At 45.0% G+C, this 18440-nt stretch overlaps 1 protein-coding gene across 4 annotated transcripts in view; it reads left to right on the top strand.

Annotated features, from left to right (window-relative positions):
- Positions 1-18440, top strand: part of GTF2IRD1 (GTF2I repeat domain containing 1) — a 561920-nt gene that overhangs the window by 508575 nt on the left and 34905 nt on the right. For all 4 annotated transcript variants that reach the window (XM_069226907.1, XM_069226904.1, XM_069226906.1 and 1 more), the window contains exon 26: positions 13982-14019. In XM_069226907.1, the coding sequence (XP_069083008.1) occupies positions 13982-14019 (38 nt within the window). The remainder of the gene's footprint in view (positions 1-13981; positions 14020-18440) is intronic.

The raw sequence follows: 18440 nt of genomic DNA on the forward strand, positions 1-18440 counted from the left end.
CACATGTGGGCGGACTCATGTTCACCATTCACTTTAATTGACGAGCAAATATGGAGTGGTTTGAGAGACAACAAGCTTAAACCCACGGATGTGTTACCAGAAGGGTATAGTGGTGGCAAACTGCCAGTATTAGGGTATTTTGAGGCAGAGCTGGGATTTAAAGATAGAAAAACACAAGGAAGGGTGTATGTAGTGCGACAAGGACGGTCATTTCTAGGGTGGAAGGAACAACGTGCTTTGAACATAGTGTTGGATCCTAATCACCCCGAACAAGTATTGCTGACAAAGGTAAACAAGGAAGGGAAGTGGGTAGAAACATTTCCGGAGCTGTTTAAAGAAAAGTTGGGTTGCCTCAAAGGATTTCAACACCAGATAGTGTTGCAAAAAGATGCTGTGCCAAAGGTGCACAAAGCACGGATTGTACCAATAGCCCTGAGGGATAAATTGAAGGATGAACTTCACAGGCTGTGTAAGGAAGGGGTAATCGAACCGATTGAAGTATCTGAATGGTTGAGTCCAATCGTAATAGCGATGAAATCGGACGGCAGGATCCGCATGTGTGTAGACTTGAGGGACCTGAACGACAACATATTAATAGTCTGATACCCGTTACCAAGAATACATGAAATGTTAGCCAATGTTCGAGGTGGAAAGTGTTTTACGACACTGGATTTGTCAAATGCTTACCATCAGGTGTGTTTATCTGAAAAATCCCGACATTTGACATCTTTCATTACATCAGAGGGGGCGTTTCAATTTATTAGGATGCCGTTTGGTTTGGCGTCCGCTTCTGCCGTGTTCCAGAGAGTGATGCAATTTTTTTTTAATGATGTTGATAACACATTAGTGTTCCAAGACGATGTGCTGGTTTGGGGTGAAAGTGAACAGGCACATGATGACATATTGGCAATAGTATTAAAGAAATTGGAGAAAGCTGGCCTTACCATCAGCAGGAGCAAGTGCAGGTTTGGAGTGGAAGAAGTGGAGTATTTGGGGCATACATTGAATCAACATGGAGTGAAACCAAAGCAGAAGTTAATTGATGCCATCGCAGAGGCCCCTGCTCCATAAAAAAAGGATCAGCTAAGATCATTCTTACTGAATATTACACGAAATTTGTGGATCACTTTGCAGGAAAAGTACATGTGCTAAGGGACTTAATGAAAAAAGGCTGCCATTTTAAATGGTCCAATGATTGTCAAGAAGCATTTGAGGACGTTAAGGAAGCTATTGTGAAAGCGATCACATTGAAACCTTATGACCCGAATGATGAGACTATTATTGTGGCAGATGCCAGTAATTACGGGTTAGGAGCAGCATTATTGCAAAGACATGAAGGAAGAGAGAGTGGTAGCGTTTGCATCACGCACATTGAAGGGAGCAGAACCAACATACTCTACCATTGAAAAAGAGGCTTTGGCATGCTGGTGGAGTGTGCAGCATTTCCGTATATATGTTTGGGGTACGGAATTTGAGCTGCGGACAGATCACAAACCATTGATAGACATTTTTACCACCAAGGGGGCTAGTAGAGCTACACCAAGAATTGCAAAGTGGATGTATAGACTGCAAGAGTACACATTTAGAATGAAATATGTTCCTGGGATAAAAAACATAAGTGCTGATTGTATGTCTAGGTTACCAGTGGCTGACAATGGGACTTATGAAGAGGATGAGTGGGTGGTGGCGGACATATCAGAGGCATGTGGTGCCATAAGTCGAGAGGAATGGGAGAATGCTGTACGGGAAGATGTGTTAATGAACAAGATAATGAAGGAGTTATCCGTGGTTAAAAAAGAACGTTTGTATGTCGATATGTGTGAATTTAAGCATGTTTGGGATGAGTTGTCGGTTATAGATGGTGTGTTGAGAAGAGGGAACAAATTGGTGGTTCCGGATGGTCTCAAAGAAAGAGTATTAAGGTTGATGCATGAGGGGCATGGTGGCATGTCCGCTATGAAAAAAAAGGTGCGGGCGGATTTTTGGTGGCCAGGCATAGATAAGCAGATTGAAAGGTACGTAAGAGATTGCATAGCATGTATGTCAAGTGATAAGTCGCATGTGTTGTTAGAAACTACGATTAAGTCACAAGAGTTACCGGAGAAAGCGTCGTACAAGGTAGCTGTAGATATATGTGGTCCATTTGAGTGTTTGGGGAGTTCAGATAAATATGCTATAGTTATGATGGATTATTATTCGAAATGGCCAGAAATAGCATTTGTTAGGGAGGTGAAATCAGGTAATGTCATTGCATTTTGTGAGGAAGTATTTAGAAGGGAAGGGTGTCCTGGAGAAATGGTTAGTGATAACGGGCAACAATTTATTTCGAGCAAATTTACGAGTTTTCTCAGGAGATGGGGAATCAAACATTACAGGACACCTGTGTATCATCCCAGAGGAAATGGTATGGTGGAACGGTTTAACCGAGTGCTGGGAGAGAACATTCAATTAGCTCTGTATAACAATTTGTCATGGAAGTCTCAAATCAAGGATATGCTGTGGAGTTATAGAACTACGCCGCATAGCGTGACGGGTGAGACTCCGTTTGTGTTGTTGAAGGGAAGGGTACCATGCACCATGGCTGTACCTGCGTGGATGGGAAGGTGTAAGAAGAAGATGATTAATGCTGAACTGATCAGGGAAAGGGTGAAGTCGTACCAACAGCAATATGAAACAAGACACAATAATAAAGTTAAGAGAGAGCAGAAGGAATGTAATAAAGGTGTCTGGTTGAGAGTGTCGGCAGGAAATTTGGTGAGAAAGGGAGAATCTAAATTATCGGAACCAAGGTGTGTGTTGAAGGTGAAAGGTAATTGTGTAAAATTATCAGATGGAAACTGGTGGAATGTGAGGAGGATTGTGAGGTGTTCGGAGAGGAAAATTGACGATTGGTTGAGAAAAAACGGAATGAACAAAAATAAAAAGTGTGAGAGTGTAACAAGAAGGATCAGTGCAAGGGTAAAACAACCATCAAGGGTCTTGAGGGACTTTATATGCAATTGATAAATGAAATGTTCTGTGTATTTCATATCTATTTAACTGTGTATATAGTTATAGTTAGTTCCAGGATTGTTAGTAGAGATTAACAGTGTATGCAGTGTTGGAGCAGTTTAGGATTGTTGGTAAGGACATGTATTTTTTTTGTTTCTCTTCTTTTTGTAGGAATGGGGATGTGTTGTATTGTACTTTCAGGTGATGTAGTAGAACCTGGCTGTCTCCTGGCAACTGGGCAATATGGTTCTAGAACGGGTAGTGGGGAGGCATTTGGAGGAGAGGAAGCTGTGGATGACAGCCGGGCCAGGTCGCTCAATGAATAAACGTACTTACGATAGTAAAGGAGCTGTGTACGTCGATTTCTTTCATTACTACTTATCAGTATCATATCAACATTTTTAGTATATAAGCTGTGTAGCTGATTCGGAAACATGTACATGGAGTGTAGTTAAAGAGAGCCCACTGCTAAGTGAATCTTTTCTTGGTGCCTGCTATTCTTCATGAAACCTACTCCATATGCAGTGAGAGGGGAGTTCAGACCCGCTACACATTTAATTCACGGCCGCAACAAAGCACCTCCCTTCAGATGGTCAATCAATCAATCAAAAAATTTGTAGAGCGCCCTACTCATCCGTCAGGGTCTCAAGGCGCTGGGGGGGGGGAATCAAGAGAGGGGGGGCAGGGAGGGTCACTGCTCGAACAACCATGTCTCGAGGTTCTTTCTGAAGAGCAGGAGGTCAATGTTGGGATGGTGGTTTAATGGGGCACATAGAAGGACCTAAGGTGTCCATACTAGGAAGCAGGGAGCACAGGTATGCTTGTGAGGAGTGTGGCGGTAGAGAACTAAGAGCATTGGCAGCAGGAAATGTTAGAGTACTAATGTGAAATACAATAGGGCATATGGGATTTTTGCCATGTTGCTATGGTGTGGGTGCTTTCATGTAACTTGTGACGTGTTCAACTGTAATTTGTTGAAATGTAACACCTAGGATTAAATGTTATGGATTCACATTGGGTATGCTTTCTGGAAAGTTCTGCATATTCAAATAGGTACACAAATAGTATGTGTCACTTAGAATTTGACCTCAGGTGCCCCTGGTGCCTACCTGCTGCTCAGGCTCCAGTCTGACATACTTCTCAGTTGCTTGGGTTACCCATGCAGCAATGCAGAATGAGACATCAAGGCATTTTCTTTCAACCATAGAAAAGCTCACTTACAGTTCAAAACCCTAATGAGAATATCCACTACATCCTTGCAGGCGTTTTTCATGGAATGGTATCTTTATGTTTTTATTTGATATGATATTTGTTTCGAAGATGATCCGTCACCATGTTGGTGGAGTTATCTGAAACAGCTGATCAAATGAAAGGAAGATGTTCAGATATTTGTGTTACTACCATAACATCCAGGTTTTTTTTGCTTTTGCCGAACACCACATGATCAGTAAAGTTTTTCGAAGTTTATTGGCAATCAGTTTTATGCTTGACGATATTTTTAATCGAAGCTATATCAATAGGTCCCCCACAGATGAGCACAGAAAACAATGAGGCAAATCATCTGCACAGCATCTATCCAGATGAATTTTATTGTCTTTCTCCAAGGAGGCTAGTTTATTGGCCGCCAAGCGCCCTCCAGCCTGACATTTGCATCTGTAACTGCCACGCTGCTAATTAAATGCATCGGTTATTTGCGTCACGATATTGTGCATCTGTATTCCAAGTTAGATTCCTTAATATTTCTACAGCATCTATTGACGTCACAAATGCAAATTCTAGAGCTATAGTCATCTCATAAAGTTGCGAGTTGAACGTTCTTGACAACAGCTTGTTAGTGTAACGCAGACAATTCTCTTCATCACATTCCTAATGCTGGTAGGTCCTGAGTGTTCTTATAGGTTAACATAACACGTGTATTTGTATAGCGGACTTGTACCCTGAAAGGTATCTTGGCGCTAAAATAAGAGATGCCGATTGTCATCAACTGTCTGGTAGGCCTCCTCCCCCTAGTGATAACGAGTCCCACCAGACGTGAATTGTACTTTAGCGGCTGTCCTTGAGGAAGGGTGGCGTTCAGTCATGTTATCAATTCCTCCACCTAGTGATAACTAGTCCCTCCTGCACCTAGTGATAACTAGTCCCACCAGAAGTCAATTACTTAACTAAGTACTTAAGCGGCTGTCCTTGAGGAAGGATGGCGTTCAGTCATGTTTCACATTAAGTTCCACTTGTGCTATCGGAAAAAACACGGCTGTACACGGAGAAGGAAGGAATTGCTAGCTCCCTGCACATCGAACTTTGATTATGTTTTGAACGGCGTCGTCTAAGTTCTCGTGGTAAAATCAAGGAACGTATCCAGCTAAATAAGTGCCGCCCAAAGCAGGATAATGCCTTTCTTTCAACTTACAAAATTGCAATATTTCACCACAGTTATGGATTTTTCTACTATTTATGTTGGATAGTGAGTTGAATGTAAAATCTTCCAAATAATGCCAAACTTACCATCTGCCGCTCCTGCAAGAATGCTTAGTGCTTAATTTGAGCCGCTTGAAAGAAAGAAAAAGCACACAAATGGGAAAGTAGGAGGAAGCGAAAGACGGAAAATCGTCACCAGAGAGGAAAGCAGGAATCTGGAAGAGTGAGATAAAGCGGAAGGAAGTGAGTGGCAGTGATTAAAGAGGCCTGGGGTGGATTCAGGACTACGCAGCTTTGGTATTCGGCGCGCTGACATTTAATAGCGAGGGCGCCGGCTTCTGAACAACGCTTTGGGCACCTGCACTCATTATTTTAGAAATTAAGCACTAGGAATAACTGCTCAATTTATGGCCTGGCACGTCGCAAAAATACCACAGCGCTAAAAGCGCTGTATCCACCATCTCGTTGAGTGTCCCGTTGCAATTCAGATGGTTTTCTATTCCCACTTTTTCTCTATTCCACCAGAGTTACTAGTGAAGAGGAGAAGCGTTGGTGGTGGGGGAGTGACTAGTGATGAGGAGAAGCACTTGTGGGGGTGGGGCTGGGGAGGCTATGTTTCATTTTCACATTTAGTGGTTCAGCTACAGAGGTCAACATACCTGGCTGCTTTATTCTTTTAACATGGAGATTGGTGTTTGCTTCTCGTTTTCAGACTGCAAAGTGAGAGGAGTTTTTAAAGTGACTACTATGACAGTGTAAAATTTTGTTTTTTATGTTAAATACCTGTAAATTGTAATTCTGAAGTGTGCTCAAAACAGATATTTTAATAGGCACAAAACAAATCAAGACACTTTCTTGGTGATGCCCAAATGATATATAGTTACAAACTCGATTTCCTACATTATCATGTGTGTGCTATATAGCTTAATCAGTGAAAGTGCATGCCTGCGCAAAGATAGTGGCCATTTTAGTGCAAAATGTACTGTCTGTGAATGACAACGCACTATTGCACAGTGGTTTAGTTCCATTCAAGAAGCGCCCCTCCTCGTGTCCATTAAAGGTAGGTTGTTCTGGAAAGTTGGTCGCGGTTCTAAAATGTTTTGGAAGCACTGGTCCAGATTATTGTTTTTTGGGAGCTCACGTGTGGGAATCTGTTTTCAGCACATTTTTGTCTGCCATCCACCAGGATTTCCCGGTGAAATACTCCATTTGATGAGTTATTGTGGATCTTGTCATGTTGATTTGGAGGCTACGTCAAGGAATTGACCATATAGGGATTGCCACGGGACACCTAATGAAGCCCTAAAATAGTAACTGATCTGGCACTTAGACCAGCCCTGTGAAAAACTGGCATGAAAACGGTAGCATGCTTTCAGGATAAGCGCCTCTAACACTCTGGAAATCACTTCCCCAGCGTGTTATACGGATTAGGTATTTTGAGATTAATGTATCTCTATTCAGGGGGTACATTTACAGTAATGGAAAGTCGACACATACATTAACGATTTTTTCACAGGATATGCTGCACCTCTACTAGCTGCTTTATTAGCAGAGACTGTCATATTTGACTGGATATTCTCAGAAATAGTCAGAAAATACTTCTAAATTTAGCAAATTAGTCTTTGCCGATGGCCATGGACGGATCACCATTGTGACATGAAAATACCTTCACAAAAATTAAACTTTTTATAGTTTCTTACCAATACTAGGCATAAAGTATTTTAAAAGGCAGCTGATTTCCCTGCCCTTTCCACCACTTAACCCAATTAAAGATCAAGTATTATGACTAGATGAATCAGAGTTTGCACTAAAGAAGTGCGTTGCAAAAGCTGTGGTTGTGTTCATGTGCTTGAGACACACTTACTTGTTGTTTTTTTCTGCAGCTGGGGTTGGTTACAGGTCTCTGGGGCTGCCACGTGTGCCAATAGATTTTTTTTTTTACCTTCCAGGCATGTTAGAAAAAGCTAGTATTAGACCTTACTTGAAACCTTACCTGTAGTATGTGAACCTCATTGGACTTGGCAGGATCAGGGATCTGCTGAATGTTGTTGAAAAATAGTTCCCTTCCAGGGGATCCTCATCAATAGTCATAAACATTGAATATTCCCGCCCTTGTGCGGGGACCCCGGAGCATATATAAAATACACACCTATTATACATGTGTAAAACAGCAATGCAGGCTATAATGTTAAAACAGGCTAAAATGCTTTATTTCTATGAAGTTTTTTTTTTTTTTTTTTTTATATTATAAAATTACAAGAGAGAATAAATATCTACCCAAGCCCCCAAAACTGGGCTTAGGGAAGTAAGCAGCAGTAAACTCTAGAGAAAAAGAGAAAAAACTGCATTGAAAAACAATGGAGCATTCTTAGCCAATAGGCTGCATGCAGGTTAACACAGGAGAACCATAAAAACTTTGGCACCGTGCCTTTAAGACCCTGAGCACCTCCAGTATCCCACCATGCCTCAGGGGTGAAGGAAAGGTGACAGTTGGTTCACAGTTAGGTCAGTTCTTTTTTCCGGCTTCTTCTGAGAGGATCCTGGAGCATTGAGCTCTCAGTTTTTCTGAGTTTTCTCAGAAAAATCCTTTGAAAAAGCGTTTTTTCCTTTTTCATTCGACAGATAACATCTTTGTCTGAGCTTGGCAGTTTTTTCCTGACAGAAAAAATGCCTTCACTTTTTGTCAAATGCCCTGCTTGTTGGAAGAAGAAGGCCCAGTCAGACCCACACACTCTGTGTATAGTGTGCCTGCCTCAGAGTCACTGCCCTGACACTTGTAAGTACTGCAAGAATATGTCAAAGAGGACTCTGAAAGACAGAGAAAAGATCAGGCTGCATGGGCTTCAGGAGAGGCAGAAAACATCGTCCTCCTCACTTCCCAGACATCCAGCAGGCCATTCTCAGGAGAGAATGGTTAGGTCGACGTCAGCAGGTAGGAAAGTACCTGTTTGTTCCCCGTCGACGTCGTCGCTACCACCGTCTCACCGGCATAGATCGCCGTCGACGGCGACACACCCGACGTCGAAGGAGACGGCGTCGAGGGAACACCATCGCAGGGGCAGGTCTCTGTCGACGGCAGCCCGCCGATCGACGTCGAGCCATCGCCGGCGTGCCCGGTCGCCGCCAAAGGCTGTGTGCCCCCCGACGTCAAGAGACACGACGTCGAAATCGCCACGACGGCATGAGAGACATCCGCCGTCGGTTTCCCACCGCTCCACGTCGAGGCACACGACTGCGAGCAGGTCGAGGTCCAAAGATCGTCGTTCGACGACGAGACACTCAACGTCGCGACACTCAACGTCGAGACACCCAACGTCGAGGCATGAACAACCGGTGGGGCGCCCTTCGACATCGACACAGCCATCGACGTCGACACAGGTTTTACCTGTCCCGCAGGGAGTAGAACATCGCCCCACGCCAGACAAGGCTGCGCCATCTCCAGTGGTCTCCATACCGAGCGACTCTTCTCGGTCAAGAGCGGCATCATCTGGGCATGTCTCGCCCATCAATCTATCTCCAAGATGGCTGGAGAGCCTTAACAGACCAGCGGCCTCCCCAGATTCGCAATATTCGCGAATGTACTCGCCTACTGCCTCCCTGCCAAGAACGCCATCACCGACAGCAAGGGCAGGACGGGCTCGTTCTGCTCCTCGTCAACCGGTCGCGAGGCCTGGGCGCTCTGCTACAGCGTCTCGCAGCAGGTCTCGTTCTCAACGACGATCCAGGTCTCGTTCACGAAGAAGATCACCCTCTTGGTCGTCTTCAGGATCATCTGTCGGGCGTTATTCATCCACCCTAACAGATTCACCACCTGCTAGGGTCTCACCGGTGGATGACATTACCACGTTTAACGAGGTGCTGCTAAGAGGAGCGCAGAAACTAAACATAGAAGTTCCAGAGCCATCTACCTCCTCGTCAGTCATCTTTGAGACTCTACAACAGAGATCAGCATCAAAAAAGCTGCTGCCTCTAGTGCCTGGTTTGTTGCAGCCAACCATGGACACTTTTCTGGCCCCTGCCTCGCTCAAATCTGCCCCGGCTAGGATTCTCAAAAAATACAAGGCTCCCAAACAGGACCGTCTGTTCCTAAGGAAGGATCCGCCACCGGACTCGGTAATATTAGCCGCAGCCCGAAAGACCCACTCGGTGGCATCATCATCCACGGTCCCCCCGGATAAAGAGAGCAGGCATCTAGACTCTCTGGGGAGAAAGATATGCGGGACGGCGGCTTCGGCAATGAAAGTCTCCAGTGCTTCTGCACTCCTGGGCAGGTATGATCGTTCTCTGTGGGACTCTCTCAATAGATTCACAGAGAAATTGCCCAGAGAGGACAGACAAGATTTCCAAGAGATCCTGCAAGAAGGATGCCTGGTATCCAACCAGGTTATCAGCGCGGCAGCAGATGGGGCGGATTTAGCTGCACATGGGTACGCACATGGAATCTGTGCAAGGAGGTCTTCCTGGCTGAGGCTCACTGGCTTAAAGCAGGAAGCACAACAACGCATCCTGAATCTCCCATTCGCCGGGAACTCTCTATTTTGTGCCCATGCAGACGAGGAAATGGCCCGCATGAAGACCGAGGTGGATACCATGAGGGCAGTGGGCCTGGAAAGAAAGAAAGATTTCAGAAGGAGGTACAGGCCTTATGACAGGCGCCCTTTCCTTTCCAGCAGATGGTTCAAACCCCTCACTGGTCCCAAAGGTCACAGCAACGACAGGGACGCCCTCTTTTTCAGCGAAGGAACACAAGGGAGCGAGGGTCAAGTAGACCTCAGCAGTCCACTCCGAAAGCACCCACCAAACAATGAGATCTCGCTTCCCTCGACACTGTACACCACTCCGGTGGGGGGAAGTATTACAGCTTATCTTCACGAGTGGCACTCTATCACAAGAGACAAATGGGTGCTCAATATTGTCGAACATGGCTACTCTCTTCTTTTCAAACAGCCTCCACCACACTTGCCACCAACCAAAGGCAATCCATCTCATCTCAGCCTGCTGCGCAAAGAGGCTCTCGCCCTCCTACAAAAGAATGCCATAGAAAAGGTTCCACCTGCGCACAGAGGAAAGGGGGTTTACTCCCGTTACTTTCTGGTGGCGAAGAAGGGTCGAGAGGGCGTTTTCATGCCAATTCTGGACCTACGGCTGCTGAACAAATACATAAGGAAACAGAAGTTCAGGATGCTAGCGCTTCACCAGATTTTCCCTCAGCTACATCAGGGAGACTGGATGTGCTCCATCGACCTGCAGGATGCATATTTTCACATCCCAATAGCTCCAAAACATCGAAAATTCCTGCGCTTCCAAGTAGCGTTACAGCATTACCAGTTCAGAGTTCTGCCATTTGGCCTGAAATCTGCCCCACGCGTCTTCTCGAAATGTATGGCAGTGGTAGCGGCGCATCTTCGAAAACAAAAGATATTCATATATCCATACCTAGACGACTGGTTACTGAAGGCTTCTTCTCCGGAGCAGGCGAGAAGCCATCGGGACATTGTGCTCGGAGTTTGCGAGTCTCTAGGTCTTCAGGTCAATTACCAAAAGTCAACCTTGATTCCAACACAGAACCTTCACTACCTGGGAGCTATCATAAACACAGAACTCCAAAGAGTGTATCCTTCGGAGGAACGACTATCCTCAATAGACAGGAAGTGTCAGGACCTGTTGAGAGCCAACGCACCTACGGCACGTCAGGTGACATCGCTGCTGGGCTCCATGGCATCATGCATTTTTATTGTCCCAAATGCCAGACTCCACATGAGGCCCCTCCAAGAGGCATTGGAGAACAACTGGAGCCAAAGGACAGGTCGCTGGGAGGACAGAGTGCGACTACCGGCAGTAGCACTTCAGTCATTGAGATGGTGGATGCACAGACCTCACCTGTCAGTGGGTGCTCCGTTTCACCAGGTAGTTCCATCCGACACTCTGGTAACGGATGCGTCTCTTCAGGGATGGGGGGCTCATCTGGGGCCCTTTCAAGCTCAGGGCCTGTGGTCAGGCAAGGAAAAGCAGTACCACATCAATCTGCTAGAACTCAGAGCGGTCCATCTGGCTCTCAAGTCTTTCATACCACTAATTCAGGGGAAAGCTCTCCTAATACAAACGGACAATACAACCACGATGTATTATTTGAACAATCAGGGGGGAACGAGATCCCTACCCCTATCTCGAGAGTCCCAAACGATATGGCATTGGCTCCTGGCCAGAGGAATGTCACTTACAGCGGTTCACCTGCCAGGTCAACAGAACGTGGAAGCAGATTTTCTGAGCAGACACCTAGAGGACGCTCACGATTGGGTCCTACACGGCGAAGTGGCAGAATACATCTTCGCTCAATGGGGTCGGCCTCAACTGGACCTCTTCGCAGACGAAGTAAACAAGAAATGCCCAGACTTCGCATCCAGGTTCTACCGTCCGGGATCTCGAGGGAATGCCCTGTTGATCGACTGGTCAGGGATATTTCTCTACGCTTTTCCGCCGATTCCCCTCATACCGGCAGTGATCAACAAACTTTACAGATCCAGAACCAGAATGATTCTCATAGCGCCACAATGGCCCCGTCAATTCTGGTACACAGATCTCCTCAACCTATCGGAACAACCTCACAGGAGGCTGCCGTGCAGACCGGATCTTCTGAGCAGGATGGAGGGCAGGGTTCTGCATCCCAACCTACCCTCTCTGAGCTTGACAGCATGGCTCCTGAATTCCTGCAGTATGGGCACCTAGGGCTCTCGCAGGAGTGCATGAACATCTTGAAGGAGTCCAAACGGCCTTCCACGCGGCGTTCTTACGCTTTTAAGTGGAAGAGATTCTACATATGGTGCTGTCAACAGGGTCAGAATCCCATACGGGCTCAGGAGGATGTCATACTGTCCTATTTGCTTCATCTGGCAAAGTCCGGTCTGCAGGTATCATCTATTAAGGTACATTTGTCTGCTATTACAGCCTATCGCAAGTCACCTTCTCAGGAATCCTTCTTTACGAAACCTGTAGTAAAGGATTTCTTAGAAGGTTTGAAGAAATTTTTTCCGCCCATTCGCAGACCTTCTCCTCCATGGGAACTGAACATAGTATTGGCAAAACTTATGGGCCCTCCTTTTGAACCTATACATAAGGCCTCTTTACAACACCTTACGTGGAAGACGGCTTTTTTAGTGGCCATTACTTCAGCGAGGAGGGTCAGCGAAATCCAGGCTTTGTCTTCCAAAGAACCGTACACGTTTTTTCATGACAATAGAGTGGTTCTGCGAACTCACCCATCTTTCCTTCCGAAGGTGGTGTCAGAATTCCATATCAATCAGACTATATCTTTACCTACTTTCTTTCCCAATCCGGAGACTCCGGCAGAGAAAGCTTTGCACTCCTTAGACTTGAAAAGAGTGCTGAAATTTTATCTGGATAAGACAAAATCGATTAGACACTCTAACCGCTTGTTTGTAAATTATGGTCATTTGAGGACAGGAGAGGCAGCATCTAAACGAACGATATCAAGATGGATAGTTTCTTGTATTGTTAATACTTACCAGCTGGCTAATAAACAATTACTAGCGAGGCATAAAGCGCATTCCACAAGGGGAAAAGCGGCTACTGCTGCCCTCCTTAACGATGTTCCAATATCTGAGATTTGTAAGGCTGCTACATGGAAGTCTGTACATACGTTTACTAGACATTACTGTTTAGACTCAGATGCAAGAGCGGATGCCCAAGTGGGGCAGGCCTCTCTAAGAAACTTATTTGCATAATATGTATCTATTCCTGCACTTCTATCGGACAGTCCGCAGAGTTTAGGGATGGGCTTGCTAATCTATTCAATGTTTATGACTATTGATGAGGATCCCCTGGAAGAGAAGGATAAGTTACTTACCTGTAAATCCTAGTTCTCTTCCAGGGGTATCCTCATCAAAGTCATAAACAACCCACCCTCCTCCCCGGACGCACGTCTCCTAGAAGTGCAGGACAGACTGTATCTTTAATCAGTTACACAGATTGTCACCGTAAAAAAGAACTGACCTAACTGTGAACCAAATGTCACCTTTCCTTCACCCCTGAGGCATGGTGGGATACTGGAGGTGCTCAGGGTCTTAAAGGCACGGTGCCAAAGTTTTTATGGTTCTCCTGTGTTAACCTGCATGCAGCCTATTGGCTAAGAATGCTCCATTGTTTTTCAATGCAGTTTTTTCTCTTTTTCTCTAGAGTTTACTGCTGCTTACTTCCCTAAGCCCAGTTTTGGGGGCTTGGGTAGATATTTATTCTCTATTGTATATTGTAATTTTATAATATAAAAAAAAAAAAAAAAAAAAAAACTTCATAGAAATAAAGCATTTTAGCCTGTTTTAACATTATAGCCTGCATTGCTGTTTTACACATGTATAATATGTGTGTATTTTATATATGCTCCGGGGTCCCCGCACAAGGGCGGGAATATTCAATGTTTATGACTTTGATGAGGATACCCCTGGAAGAGAACTAGGATTTACAGGTAAGTAACTTATCCTTCATGTCCTTTCCATGTGAATACAGTATCAGTGTATTGCAGTAGGCCCTTCGACTAATATTCTTTGCATTTCATTCACAGGCCATATTCAGAAATTTACAGCGATTCGCCACAGACACGTAAGTTGATATGTTTGGACTTTGTGTAAAGATTCACTAAACAGTTTTTACGTTATGGCAATATATTAATGAGGAATCTCATCCAATGGTCTGTGCAGGAGATAGAAAACCTTCCCCATGTTGAAAGATGTGACTGCGTGACTAAATATTTACGATATGGTAATGATGAAATGTTTTCATTTCTTTTTCAGATGTGCTTATATAGTGATGCTAATAGAATAACACACAAACTTAGGCTCTAATTCTGTTTACGTATTTATAAAGTTCTATAGCACCACTGTACTGAGTGGTATTTCAGCGCCTTACGTATGAGATGTGAGAACATTTGAGATCATATGGGTACTGAAAAGCAACATGAGTAGAAGTGTTGGAATACCCAGTGAAAGGAATGAATGGGGAGGGGGCAATCCAGCTAGAAGACAAAAGCTCAGTTGACACTGTGGGCAAAAACAGTGAAGGAGACCCTATACTGACGACCCGTTGGCAAGCTGAGATTTGAAAAGGGAGTGGGGGAAAAGGGAATGAAACCCCATACTGAGGACCTAGTGTCAAGCAGAAGTTGGGGAAGGGAGCAAGAGAATGCAAACAAAACCATTGATGAAATGGGACTGTCTCTAATTAGTCATTAGTGAGCTGATTTCTCTTGAGTGCTTGAACCTCCATGCCATTCCCTCCCTCCCTCTCCTAGGTGAAACTTGAAAGAGTGAGTTTGTGGCTTTTTGTGGAACAACAATGTGACCGGGATGTTCTTAGTTGGATAAGCAGGATATTGTAGACAGTCGCTCCTGCTCCCAAGAAATATTGCCCTAAGGTCTTGAGTTGTTCAGAATTTCGGCATTTCCAGTTGGAGAGTGGATCTTGATCCTGGACTCTCTCCTGCCTCCTAGAAGTGTCAAAAGATCTGCTATTAAAGACAATCTGAGTCAAGTGCTTTGATGGCGAGAAAGCTGATTTATATTTTATCAGAGCCTCTAGTGGAAACTAATGTTGATGGCTCAGAATTGGAGAGAATTAGTCAAATTTATTTTTCTCTGGAATCAGGCATGCACTTGAGTGCAGAGCAGATTTGAAAGGTATCAGAAGGCCTGCTGGAATGCCTGCTGAAGTGCTGTGTTGGCTCTACTGATACAATATGTGCTCAAATTCATGGTACACAGTAGCCTACAAGAAACAGTAGTAGAACATTTGAAGGGAGAAATGAGCCAAAGCAGCAAATGAAATTGTTCGTACGGGCTAATATTTTATAATGTGTGCCTGGCTGTAGACAACAAGGGGTACAGGGTAATGTGAACTCCACTTGCCACACTCAAGTAGCGAGGTGTCCCACTGAAATATGCCATCTGAGAAGTCCTGTCTTGTTGCCTGCTGCCCACCCGTATCACGTTCAAGACCCATTTCACTGTCTGCAAAAGTGTCCTCTCTGGCACCTCATTGTACTTAGCGACCAAACTTAAGACTGCCAATGAAGTACTGCGAATCAGGAAACGCATGCTCCTGTTATTTTCCAATGGTCTGGAATGATACCCCAGTCCAGCTATACCAGGCTGCATTTCTATTTATTAGGTCAAGCGTAAGCGTTCGACCCGTGTATACTTTTAGTATACTTCTTATGGCTTAAAGCAATTTCATTTGTTGGTTGGAGTGTCCTTTAAAAATTCTTACTCGCTAGTGATCAGTTTTGCCTTCCCCCCCTCCTTTTTCTGTTTCAGAGCAGTGACCAACTACTGTATTATTCCACTATAGTTTCTTTATCTGTTGCTGTGACAGACTATTTTTGTTATTTCTATGGTGCTCCCCTTTTGCGGTAGATGTTTTAGGCTGGTAGCTGCCTGCTTTTCATTTCAGCATTCCGTTCCTCCCACCTCCTCCAATGTCGCTGACATTTGATTTGGCTTTATTCCAGTGCTGTCCTCGTTTACCTGTGTCTCCTCAAATAAGTTTATTTTACAAAATAAACACCCAGATGTTAAGCTCACAAAAGCCACAGTATGCCCTTTCTGATAGAATGTAGCTAAACCTAGAAGCAATGATGTGAAACTTGCCTAGTCTCGCATTGCATCTCGAGTCTCTCTCTCCAGGGCCCCTTGTTGCCAGCCCACACAACATCGCACACAGGGCTTTCCTTATCTCCTTTATTAGGGACATAAATCTTGTCGGGCTGCTCTGCTCGTTGAAATGTGAGGCAAGAATGCTTGCAAGACTTTTCATTCTGTTAAATAAAAAGAAAATACGTGTCCAGCCTTATTTTCCATTTTCTGTTCAGATGTTTACACAATGCAAGGTAGTGCAGTCATCTTATTTTCTCTCCTCAAGGGCTTGTAATTTCTGATGTCAGTAGCCGCCAGTGACCACCAAAACATGGCAGAAAGAGACAAAATTATGAGACTGGGTTGACCAATGTATGTGGCAAGAAAAGTTCAGTTCTAAATTTACAATGCCAATAGATCTAACTCAAGAAAATGCAAGAACTATTGCATTGCAAATGCTAGTTTTTAATAGGGAGCCAAAATGTAGACTTCATCACAGGATAACCATATTGAGTCTAGACCATCACTGTCGATTTCCACCATGCATCCTAAACCCTCTCCCACTAAAGCTGTGCTGCACTGGGTTGCCCCAGTATTTCTTGTAAGCTTCGGGCCAGCAGTCTTCGCCTCTAATCTATAATAAATTGCTTTTGAATCAGTAACCTTGATCTCCCAATTACCTCTTTCTTTTGCTCTGCAATAACCACAAAAAACCCTGATACAGTACTCCACTGATGTTTAACTGGGCTTCTGCAATATAAGTCACATACATATACAAACATAAATTCATACAATCAAAGGAAAGGATTCATAATTTCATAAAGCCTTTAAAAATCCCAGGCCCACCGACCATGAGATGGAGTCAAAACATGTGTTGGCTGTACATTGGTATACAAGATAACTATCATCAAAAACTGAGATCTCATAAGCAAACATTTTGTAATCAATAAATCCTAGTCCTGTGGTTTCCCTACAAACAAGCTTTGGGGGCTTTTTTATAGTACCTACAATAAGAGAGCGTGTCAAGCGATCGGAATCACTATTGATTGTGATTACGTATAATAATGTTAAATAGAGGAGTAGGATAACTTCATGTTTTATTGATACCTCTCATAAAGAGAGGCATATTTTACCAACACTACTTAAGCTTCACATCTTATAGCGACATCCAGCTGCAGATTCCTTACCTTATAATTGTCCTCTTTCGTCAGACTGGATCCAGAAATTTTTCATGAGCAGTATGGATCCAGAAATTTTTCATGAGCAGTATCCCTGCGCACCAGTAGGTGGTGCCATTCGGCTCTGCATGGCGTTGTCCTTGACGGAAGTGACATGGGCGGTGCCTACAAAGGCACCACCCCACCGATGTTAGTTCTACTCTTTTGGCGCAGATCCGCAGGAACTACCCCCATAGTCACTTTTTGACTACACTTTCTTGACTTTTGTTGAAATATTTTTGAGAGAATCTTCACCTGGTGTGGCAGGGATGTTATCTGAGAAGGCCAGCTTCAAGCACTGCGGCACCTTTCTCCACTCATTGTCGGATCTGCACCTTGTATGCCTTTGGTGCCTCGAGCGCAACCACAATCTGAAGGCCTGCTCCGATTGAGCATTGTGAACCTGAAGGCCTTGAAGAAGCGATCATCAAGCTCTTGAAGCTCACGGTGCCATGACACAATTTTCTCAGTCTTTGTTGTGACAAAGGTCCCGGGAGCGATCACAGAGTCCAAGATCTTCGTTGCACAAGTCCCACCGCAAGAAGAAGAGCAAGAAGTCAAAGCGGTCTTCAGCTTCACCTCGTCAGTCGGCTGACAAGATGAGGGAGCATCAGCATTCGAGGTCTGGCTCTGTGGGTGAGCTAGCGTTTGGGCTTTCTTCTCGCCTCTGTCAGTTTCTGGGAGCTGGAGCAACTGCCTCTCAACTTCAGGAATTTTATGAGGCCATGTGCTACACATTTGAGAGGCCCACTCCAGCTGACATGCATTTGGGTCCCTTGGGTTCCTGAAGGGGCCCCTGCTGGATCCCCGTGGGGGGCTTCGGTGCCAGTCAGGCCCCTTGGATCTATGCATATCAACCTTCCCCAGAGCCAGTCCTGATGCCAACACTCCCAGTGCCGCCAGCGCGCACTGGCAGCACCGTCCCCATTCTGATCCCCAACTCTGACACGCAGCCGGAGAGGCATCGCCCACTGCCATCTCCAGCGCCGAGTGGAGCCAAGCCTTCCTGGCCAGAGCCTGAGCCCTATTCTTCGGGGAGAATTGGGAGGGGTTGCTGGACCCTGAAGAATACCAGCCTTTGACCCCAACATGGACTGGGGTGAGGATTTGGCGGAAGTCAGTGATTCAACGCATCTGAAGTTAGTGGCATGCTTTCTTCCCCTACCATGGCTACGTA

Source organism: Pleurodeles waltl, chromosome 3_2, assembly GCF_031143425.1.
Source record: "Pleurodeles waltl isolate 20211129_DDA chromosome 3_2, aPleWal1.hap1.20221129, whole genome shotgun sequence".
NCBI lineage: Eukaryota > Metazoa > Chordata > Amphibia > Caudata > Salamandridae > Pleurodeles > Pleurodeles waltl.